The 10,846-nt window shown below is 45.6% G+C and overlaps 1 protein-coding gene across 1 annotated transcript in view; it reads left to right on the forward strand.

Annotated features, from left to right (window-relative positions):
* The window catches only part of LOC135284245 (ATP-binding cassette sub-family A member 9-like), a 31,883-nt gene extending 22,275 nt beyond the window's left edge, over positions 1-9,608 (forward strand). Inside the window, exons 28-39 of the mRNA XM_064395636.1 lie at positions 453-544; positions 2,228-2,348; positions 2,671-2,785; positions 3,044-3,135; positions 3,888-4,045; positions 5,103-5,178; positions 5,672-5,766; positions 7,803-7,922; positions 8,679-8,819; positions 8,974-9,053; positions 9,146-9,201; positions 9,326-9,608. Of these exons, the coding sequence (XP_064251706.1) occupies positions 453-544; positions 2,228-2,348; positions 2,671-2,785; positions 3,044-3,135; positions 3,888-4,045; positions 5,103-5,178; positions 5,672-5,766; positions 7,803-7,922; positions 8,679-8,819; positions 8,974-9,053; positions 9,146-9,201; positions 9,326-9,415 (1,236 nt within the window). The 3' untranslated portion in view covers positions 9,416-9,608. The remainder of the gene's footprint in view (positions 1-452; positions 545-2,227; positions 2,349-2,670; positions 2,786-3,043; positions 3,136-3,887; positions 4,046-5,102; positions 5,179-5,671; positions 5,767-7,802; positions 7,923-8,678; positions 8,820-8,973; positions 9,054-9,145; positions 9,202-9,325) is intronic.
* The last annotated feature ends 1,238 nt before the right edge of the window (positions 9,609-10,846 follow it).

A 10,846-nucleotide genomic window follows, 5' to 3' on the forward strand; every position in this document is an offset into this window, starting at 1 on the left:
GGATGGGTTTTGTAGTCAAAATTTCCCATTAAGTGTTGGGAAGGCAAATTCCAAGAAATCCTGGGCTTGTGCCTGATGTGGCCCCTGGATGCTGCAAAAATGGGGCAGGGGCTCACGTGGAGCTCATGTAGAAGGCAGAGATATTGTTAATAAACTGATCGTGCCAATGCTGCTTCTACAAAAGGATGAGAGGATCTCCCGTCCCATGGGATGTCTGTTGGGGTGCAGGTGGATTATCTGGGCTAGAGCTGCTGTAAGAATTCAAGGCTTTTGCAAATAATCTGTGTATCAGAGAGGAATCTCTGCAAAACATCAGTTTAGCTCCTTGCCCCTGTAGGCCTTTTCAACAGCTGAAATTAATGAGATGTGTCACTGCATCCCTTTATAATTAAAATTAACAGGGTGTGTTGTGACCTTGTCTCCACACAAACCTGATGAGTGTCTGTTTTCAGCCGTACATCCACTCTGTGATTTTTGCTTTCCTCCTGCGCTGTTTGGAGATGAGATATGGAGAAGCAGTCCCAGAATTTGATCCCATCTTCAGGTGGGTCCCAGGGATTCCTTGTGAGCCACAGCTGTCCCAGCCTGCAGGGTGGGCTTGGAGCTGCACAGCCTCCTGACAGCAGGAGGGAAAACGTGTTATCTGAAAAATGTTTGTCAGCGTGTGAATAAAGTTAGTATTTTTAATTTTTTCTATGTCCTTGAGAGGATAAAAATTGTGATTTCAGCTTTTTTTTAAAGGTTTGTAGCTGACATTTCAGGACATTTCCCTACAGGGGGTAAATTATAGTTCCAAATTGAAACAGAAGGATTTTAACTCCTATTCAAGGGTGTCAGTATTGCTCCAAATACGATGGAGAATTTCCCTAAATCTTCATCAGGTCAAAGTTGTCCAAGTGCTCTGTGCTTAACTGTCACCAACAACAAGTGATCAACCACCTGAGGGAGAAGATTTATAAAATGTATTTAATTACCAAACACTACCAACTATGGGAGTTAAATGCCCATATTGGTTTGCAAACCTGCCACGTGTATTTTAATTCTCCTTGACCAGATGATTGGCATGTCTGGAGCAGGGAACCAATCAATAATTAAAGATGAAGAAAAGCTAAAGCTGGCCTTTATTTTCTCAGCCATGCCAGTGAAGTTTAGCTTTTCCTGCTGAGGAATAAATACTTGAGCAAACACCATCTGGGGAACAGCTCAGTGATCCTTGTGTGTCCCTTCCAACTCTGAGCCTCTGAGGGCAAATAAATTTTGGGTTGCGTTGGTGCTGCCAACAAAATAAATTTAAGGGACCACACTTTAAGTGTGAGCCCTGCAATAAATTTAAAATGTGGCAGCACTAAAAGTGGGATCCTCAGTAAGCACATTTCACTGTCCCAGAGGTTTGGGGCTTACCAAAAACACTTATCTGGAAAAATTTGGGCCTGGAAGGGGCCATTTCACAGGCTCCTTTCTAATGTTTGTGTCACCAGCTTCAACCTCAGCAGGCAAAAAAGTATTAAATTTAAAAACAAAATAGGGAATTTGATGCTTTGAGGTAATTTTATTTTTTTATTTCCTGCAACTGTGGTGGGTAGTTCAGGCCCCAGTCTGTGCACTGGAGATAAATTATTATGCTTATTTCTAGATGTAAGTATGCATTTGTGTCATCTCTAATTATACTGGGAAAAAGCTTATAAACATAAACCTTTTTGGAAGTGATTCCCAGTGAAAGTATCTCTCCTCCTCTGTGGGGAAAGGATTTGTAGAAAATTTTTAAAATTTGACAGAAGGCTCACATAATGTGTATCTGTGTGTAAACTTTGAGATAAGAAATATTGACTTAGAAATGTAATAGAATAGACATTGTTGAGAGAGAAATTGAACTAGAAATAAGTTTTAAAATATGGTTTTGCAAATAGGATTAGATACTTTAGAGAAACAGAATTATGAAAGATTCATTGTAGTAGGATTCACGAGGGGTAATTGTAGATTATTAGACATTTAGATGATTAGACATGATGTTAAGACATTTATAATACAGTGTGGTCAAAGTTGATAGGTTAAGAAATGCTTGTAGTGTATTGTAATTAGGGGATAATTGGCTTCTGATTGTGATGGTGTGAGTATTGTCTCACCCTTCTCGTGAGACTGAAAATGGAATAAAAATTTTTAAAACACCTCTCAGTTACCCCACCTCTGGCTCAGAAAAGGGCTAAATCTGCCATCCCTGCACCTGTAGGATCCAGCAGAGAAGAGAGGTGCCCCAGCAGAACCAGGAGCAGGCTGCAGAGGAGCCCCCCGAGGTGCAGGCGGAGCGCGACAGGGTGCGGGGCGCGCTGGCCGCGCTGCAGCACGAGCAGGTGACTCCACACCCTGCACTGCTCTGCTTTCCATTCTCCATCACTGCCATTCTCTCATCTGCCTCTGCTTTCTCAGCTCATGCGCTCGGATTTCTGATGTGATCTCACGGTCACCTTGGCACCACAAGGACTTTAGCTCGCCCCATTATTTTTATTCCCTTCCTGAATATTTTCCTGTTTGGGTTTTGTCCCCCCCACCTCTTTCATGGCTTTTTAATTTATACATTTTCTCTTTTTCAAAGTCCTGCTTAATGGTCAGAACAGATCAGCTGTCTCACGGTGTGGGAGGAGAATTTTTATTTCCCTCTCTGTCTCTTCATAGGACTTGGTTGTTGTCAACAGTTTGCGCAAGGAATACGAAGTCAGGACAGCCACTTCCATCTGCAAGAAAAAGAAGAAACTTGCTGTCAAAAACCTCTCTTTTGGTGTTAAAAAAGGTTCAAGTAATTTTCTGCACTGCCTGTAATATAACTGACTAAAATCTAAAGGGAAGGCCTCATTTGGAGGCAATATTTTTGTTAGAATTTTCTTGTGGGCATTGAGATCTGACACTCTGGGCTCCTGCATTCAAAGTTTTCATTTATGGGGATAAAACAACCCTTTCTCCTACTGTACTTTTGAATACTACATAAAATACAGGGGAGAAGTCGTATTACCAAGAAATATTATTAACAGTTGTTGCATATTTTTTCCAGGAGAAGTCTTAGGTCTGTTAGGACCCAACGGAGCTGGGAAAAGCACAACTCTGAACATGATTTCTGGAGGTGTAGCAGTGACTGCTGGGGAGGTAGGTGGTTCCTTGGAGCAGCTGCAGAGATGACCTTGATACCTAAAAATTAAGGATGTGATAAGGCAAGCCAGCAAAATCTTCCTACAATGAGGGGATGTATGGATTTTTATGTACAATCTATATTCCTGGATATTTACAGAGCTGAGAAAAAGTGTTGATTTATGCCAAGCATAAATTCCAGTGTTCATCAAAGTCAGTGTTACAGATTTAAGAGTTTGAGCAACAGGAAATCTTCAGCTGGCGTTGGAAACCCATTGTGAAATGTCTCGAGCCCTGTAAGAATTGTTGACATCTAAAAAAACCCAAAAATAACACTCTCCATAAACAGCCTTGCAAAACCAGGAAATTGAAAACGAATGTGAGCAGCGTTGGGCCAGTAACAATCCATCATTAATTACATGCAGAATGATTAATGGCATGTGCTGGGGGAGGGGAAATGCCATTGCTCTTACAGATTTGGGTCTGAAGGTTGGAAACAGAAAAGTGTGACTAGGAAAAGACAGGCTGGTGTTGGTAATGTTACCCAAAGTGAAAAAGCAGATGGAGCAGGATCACCCTGCTCATGGAGCCCCACTCCCAAGTGGCTGCTGATCACACAACTGCTTGCCTTGGCCAGTTGGATGGGGCTTGGGGCAACCTGTGCTGGTGGAAGATGTCCCTGCCCATTGTAGGGGTGGGGTGGGATGAGCTCCAAGCCAAAGCACCCTGTGACTGTGCGACCCCACAACTAGAGCTGTGTGTCTGTGCAGGTGCTGCTTGGGGGCCAGGATGGAGCCCCCCGAGGGGCCCTGGGCTGGTGCCCACAGCAGGACCCACTCTGGCCACACCTGACAGTGCTGCAGCACCTGGAGGCCTTCACTGCCATCAGGGGAATGAGGGAGGAAGATGCTGCTCTCGCCATCAGCTGGTAGGAAGCCAAATGATCTCATCTGTTGGTTCTCCCTCCCTCCTGAGGCAGGGAGCCTTCCAGCCTGTCTGTCGCTGCTAGAAGTGAAGGGATGGGACTGTTTTCAAGCTAAGAACAATTTATTGCTCAGATAAACATCAATCTCAGATGCCATGAGGTTTTAGAGGAGCAAGCATTTGGCCATAGCTCAAGGGTAGTCACAAGTTTCTTTATTACAAGGCAATATAGAACTTTCTAAACCAATGGACAGTTGGCACAGGGTTTATTTTGCTTTTCTAACTTATCACCTTTACCTACTTCTGCTGCACTGCAAATACTTTTGTCTTATGGCTTCTGTCTCACTTGCACACAAACACTTCTGTTATAACTTCTAAACTCAGATTATTCCATACAATCCCACCCTTACACTATAAACCCTTCACCATCTTATCTATAGTTTCTCACTTACTTAAGGCATACTCTCACCTACAACTACAGAAATACAGGTTTATTATTTTTCTGCTTCATATCTGTGTATTTTTGCATCAATGTAAGCTTTTTCCAAGGCTGTAGATTAAATCCTTCAGTGTCTGTGGAAGTTTCTGTTTTTCTGATTCCCACCCCAGCCCAATCACTCTGTGATTTTATAGGGTGGGGAAGGGTTTCTCTGTTAACAAAACTGGCTCATGTGGTTAAGAGCCAACATCTTCAGTGCCTCTCACCTTAGAGAGGTGGATTCTCCTGATGAGGTTTGCTATTTTATACTGTTTCCAGTCTCTTGCCTATGAATATTGTAGCCCAAGTTTACCTGGGAAAATTCAGAAAAAAAAAAAAAATCAAACTTGTATCAGTTCATGGCTAGTTGCATGAATAACTCACTTCTCTCATTAGCTGCACTTCCTGCCTTGAATTTCTGCAATAATTCCTCAATTTGACATCCAAGTTAGGAGCAGAATCCCCAAGTAAGCCAAGGTGATGGATATCAACCAAAACATGTCAGTGTTCCTCAGCACCCCTGGCCACAGAGGCTGCACACCAAGATGGTCATTTGGGGCTTTTCCCTTTCCATTCCCCACAGCATAGGAAGGGCCTTGGATCTCCTGAAGCATTTCAAGACCCCAGCAAGGAGTTTATCTGCTGGAGAAGCCAGAAAGGTACGTGTTGGATTTGTCTTTGCTTCTTCCCCAAAACCTGCTCGCTCTCTCTTGGACGTGGTGCAGAGGAAACCTTCAGTTGAGTGGGTTCCTGGCATCATTCATTTAGATCAATGCCTTTTGAATCCATCCTGGCAGGATTCCCTTCCTCCTTCTCACCCCCTTTTCCTATTCTTCTGCACCGTGTGCTTAATAAGTGCCAACCACAAATTGGATTTACAATCACCTCTTCATGCCCCACCACCTACATCTTCCAGTAAATGGGATGGAAAACCACTTTCACATCTTTGGCAGGCTCAGGAGTTCTGGGGAAATCTGATTTTGAGAGATTAAAACATTAACTGAGAACACCTGAAGTGGGATTTTTTAAAATCCCTGTTCCTTTTGTACTTTGGAATCAAGAGCTTCAGCTTTGAAAAATTCACGGGGATTAAGGTGCACCAGTTTTGCAGGTGAATAAAGGAGCCCTGACTTGATGTTGTTCCCATTCCAGCTGTCCTTTGCCCTGAGCATCCTGGGAGGCCCAGCAGTGATGCTTTGGGACGAGCCCTCCGTGAGCATGGACCCCAAAGGGCAGCGCTGCATGTGGTGAGCAGCCCTGGCCTGGCAGAAACGGGAATCTGGGACAGTTCAGCAGGATGGGCTCACCCTCCCCATGGCAGGAGCTCTTGGGCAGGCAGAGGTGACAGTGTAGAGCTGTCTTTTCCCTTTTTCCCAGTGCCCAGGGGATGGGGAGAGCTTGCTGAGCTCCTCACCCAGCTGGCAGCAAGCCCTGTCCCATAATGGTCATCAATACACCCCAAAAAATGATCCCATAATGGTCATCAATAATGGTCATTATGGGATCATTTTTGATCCCATAATGGTCATTAATACACCCCAAACATGATCCCATAATGGTCATCAATACACCCCAAAAATGACCCCATAATGATCATCAATACACTGCAAAAAATGATCCCATAATGATCATCAATACACCCAAAAAATGACCCCATAATGGTCATCAATACACCCCAAAAAATGACCCCATAATGGTCATCAATACACCCCAAAAAATGACCCTGTAATGGTCATCAATACACCCCAAAAATGACCCCTTAATGATCATCAGTACACCCCAAAAAATTACCCCTAATGGTCATTAATACACCCCAAAAATTACCCCATAATGGTCATCAATACACCCCAAAAAATGACCCTGTAATGGTCATCAATACACCCCAAAAATGACCCCTTAATGATCATCAGTACACCCCAAAAATGACCCCATAATGGTCATCAATACGCCCCAAAAAATGACCCCATAATGATCATCAGTACACCACAAAAAATGACCCTGTAATGGTCATCAATACACCCCAAAAATGACCCTGTAATGGTCATCAATACACCCCAAAAATTACCCTGTAATGGTCATCAATACACCCCAAAAATGACCCCTTAATGATCATCAGTACACCCAAAAAAATGACCTCATAATGGTCATCAATACACCCCAAAAAATGACCCCTTAATGATCATCAGTACACCCAAAAAAATGACCTCATAATGGTCATCAATACACCCCAAAAATGACCCCTTAATGATCATCAGTACACCCAAAAAAATGACCTCATAATGGTCATCAATACACCCCAAAAAATTACCCCTAATGGTCATTAATACACCCCAAAAATTACCCCATAATGGTCATTAATACACTCCAAAAAAATCTCAGTAGGCAGCAGCTGAACCCGTGCATTTGGTACAAAAGACAGAAATTTCTGTTTTCTTCAGAGCAAGAGAAGAAATTGTAGGAAGTTCTCCCTTGAGTCATTCAGGGCTGGTGTTTGCTTTAGCTTTTCATCATCAGTTTCCACCATCAGTGCAAAATTTGGAGGGATGCTGACATGACAAATTACAACACAGCAGTGGCATCCAGGTCATCTTTAAACGAGAAATCTGAAGTCTTTTAAATAGTTCTCTGCTTTTAAATAACTTAAAAAGTTATTTCTAGGGAGGGAGACATAGACCACTGTTGGAGTCCTGGATGCTGAGAATTTTAAGCTTTCAGTGCTGAAGGTCACAGAGCCATAAGAAAATACTATATTTGACCTGGGGCCATGGAGAAGGCTTCCAAAATTGGTTGATAGCACTGGGATTGTGGGTGTGGAGTTTGAATAGAAGTGTGTGATATCATAGGGTGGAAAATTTAGAGTTTGAGATTTAGAATATCGTAATAGATGTGGGGCAAGATGGAGGTTTTAGGGTGGAGGCTGGTGCTTCTTCTGCACCTTCCTCTCCATGGGTTTGGGTGGTTTTGTGTAATTGGACAGAAAAGTCCTCATTGCAGACTTTGAGAGATCAGTTATTGGGTCAAAAATGAAAATAATTTAGGTGTGATTCCTTAATTGGATAGTTTGACCTTAAAAGACCTTGTATAGAAAGCTCGTTAGCCATTGCGTAGCTTGTTAGTAGAATGCTGTAGAGCTCATGGCTTCTAATAGAGATAAGAAATAATAAAGCCTGAACAGGAAATACCAGCTCTAGCGCTTCAGCCCCCACCTGGCAGAGGTAGAAAAGGAAGCCAGGAGATTTTCTGCGGCTGTTCCAGGAGGTGACTGTGATCCCTGTGTTCCCAGGAGGATGATGGAGGCCTCCGTGAGGAGCAGGGAGAGGGCAGCCATCCTCTGCACGCAGTCCCTGCGGGAGGCGGCGGCGATGTGTGACCGCGTGGCCGTCCTGGTGTCCGGCCAGCTCCGGTGGGCACGGCAGCGGGGGGCTTGGGCTGGGCCTTGGGGCTAGTCTGGGCTTAGTCTGGGTTCGTTTGGGGGTCGTTTGGGGTTAGGGTTAGTTTGGGGGTAGTTTGGGGTTGATTTGGGGTTATTCTGGGGAGAATTGGAGACTGGGGTTAGTTTGGGGTTAGTCTGGGTTAGTCTGGGTTAGTTTGGGGTTAGTTTGGGGTTAGTTGGGGTTCGTTTGGAGTTATTTTGGGTTAGTTTGGGGTTAGTTTGAGGTAAATTTGGCATTAATTTGGGGGCTGGGATTAATTTGGGGTTAGTTTGGGGTTATTTTGGAGTTAGTTTGGGGTTAGTTGGGGTTCGTTTGGGGTTAGTTTGGGTTAGTTTGGGGTTAGTTTGAGATTAGTTTGGCATTAATTTGGGGGTTGGGATTATTTTGGGGTTAGTTTGGGGTTGGTTTGGAGTTGGTTTGGGGCTATCTTGGGGTTAGTTTGCAGTTATTTTGAGGTTGTTTGGGGTTATTTGGGGTTAGTTTGGGGATTGGGGCTAGTTGAAGTTATTTTGGGGTTATTTGGGGTTAGTTTGGTTTTTTAAATTCCTAATCTAATGGAAAATACAGGTTTGGATGCTCCCATGTGTGTAACAATCAGTTTTTTGAAGTAGCACGGTTTGAAGAGCTGATGAATAAGAGGATGTACAGTCACTCCTCGGCTCCCTCAAGCCATGGATTTATTTGCTGGTTTTGGTGGTTTGAGCAATGTTTTCCCCCCTCTGCAGGTATGTCGGTTCCCTTGAGGATCTCAAAAGGAAGTTTGGCACAAGTTACCACCTAGAACTGAAAATGACAGACGCGGGGCACAGCGATGCTCTGCACACCGAAATCCTGAACCTCTTCCCCCGTGCAGCTCGGCAGGAAAGGTCAGTGCCCATGGGCTGCCCACAGCCTGGTTTGGGTTGGGATGCTCTCTTCTTCCTACTGACCTTTACCTGGAGCACATTTATCCTACAAACCCCCCAAAACTGCACTACTGAGTCACAAGATGAAGAATTCATTTTTTTATTACTCTTTCAGGACTTCTTCCATGCTCACCTACAAGATTCCAGTGGCAGATGCACTACCTCTGTCCAGGTCTTTCTCCCAGCTAGAAGCAGGTAAAAGGAAATAATCAGTTAAATAAGGAAATCACTTCCAAATGGTTTCTGTGGGTTTGGTTTTTAAGGATGCTTTCTCCATCCCCCCGCAGCTAAACGGAATTTCAAGCTTGAGGAGTACAGCTTGTCACTGAACACTTTGCACCAGGTAGGCTGATGCAGGAGCTCCAGGCTGGGAACTGCCTGTGGGAAAGGAAGAAATAACCTGTGACCAGCACAGATACAGGCAGTCCCTGGCAGTGATGGGGTGCTTCCACTGTGTCCCGTTGCAGGTGTTTGTGGACCTCACCAGGGATGCAGAGGAGCAGGACCTGGAGGTGGCATCCAACGGGGCTGTGGAGCAGAGACCCCTTTACCCCTGATTGCTGGAGCCTCAGTGGGAAATATTCCATGTATTTCATCAGTGTTACTGAATTTCATCAGTGTCGCTGGTAGCTGGGATCAGCCCCAGCACTCGGTGACCCACGTCACAGCACACACAGCCCTGCAGTTGTTCTGCCTCACAGAGAAAAAAAAGAGTTATTATTTTAATAAATAAAGCCTTTATCCTTTGACCCATTGATGCCTGACTCTCATCTGTGCCCCTGCTCAGGGTGGAGATTGAATTCCTGAGGCTGTGAGGGACACTGGGCTGGGAAAGGAGCTGAGTCCCTGGGGAGAGCCAGGAGCAAACCCCAGGGAGGCTCTGACACCTGGCTCATCCATGGCAGGAGGACGCCAGGTCTCTGCCTTGTCAGCCCTGAGAATCACCCTCTGGCTGGTGGGATGTGGCCAGCAGAGCTGCTGATTCCTGGGAGAGAGGGCACAGGGCTGGATTTTACCCAAAAAGTTGCTCTTGCTGTGAGTTCCAGCTCAAGCCAACTTGGCCCATCTCATCCCCACCACTGGGGCCAGGGACAGAGGAAAGGACTCAGCAGTGGCTGGATGAATGTAGTGAAAACTGGCAGCTCTTATCATCTATAAAACACAGTTATTAATTAGAGTGAAAATAAGGTGTGCTTCGACCCAAAATAGAGCTGAAAAAGGACAGCAGGCTGAGCCTTGCTTTGGTGATTGGGGAGAGAGGGGGGCTCCTCACCAGCACCCACCCCTCTGTGGGTGCCTGGGAGGGATGGGGCAACTGATGGGGAGCTGGGGGCAAGCTCCATCACCCTGACCCTCTCTGAGAAAATCAGCATCTCTTCTTGGATTATCTGCCTGCCAGAGCTAGAATTAAAAAGTAAATTTTTAAAAAATGAACTAAATAAAAGCTCCCCGCATTCAGGTGTTTCCCCTTGTGCCCCAGCACCCTCTGGTAAAGACTGGGGACCCACTGGAGGCCAGGGGCAGTGCCATGCCATGGGATGGACACAGCAGCACGACCCTCACCATGCCCTGAGCTGCTCTGGTTGGTGTGGGTGATGCTGGGGGCGCAGGCAGGGGCACAGCAGGGAGAATTCTGCAGGTGCTTTGGGCAGGCAGGGATGCGTGTCTGGGCACTGCAGGCAGGGATGTGGGCAAGCAGGTACCAGCAGGTGGCTGCCGTGGCTCACGGATGGGCTGCTCCTTGCCAGGAGAAGTCCCAGAGCAGCCTCCCACACCCCGGAGTTCTGCTTTCCACAGGGATCTCCCAACATCAGGGCTCTGCCAAGGAGGTGGGCAGGGAGGAGACTGAGATTCACTGCCTGGGACCTGGCATCTCCCCCTCTTCACGTTGGGGTTGTTGTTTTTCCTTTTGCACGGAGGGGAGGAGAAGGTTTGGACACCCAGGAGATGTTCTGGGGACAGGTTTAACCCCATCCTGTGCCCTGACT

Source organism: Passer domesticus, chromosome 20, assembly GCF_036417665.1.
Source record: "Passer domesticus isolate bPasDom1 chromosome 20, bPasDom1.hap1, whole genome shotgun sequence".
Taxonomy (NCBI): Eukaryota; Metazoa; Chordata; class Aves; order Passeriformes; family Passeridae; genus Passer; species Passer domesticus.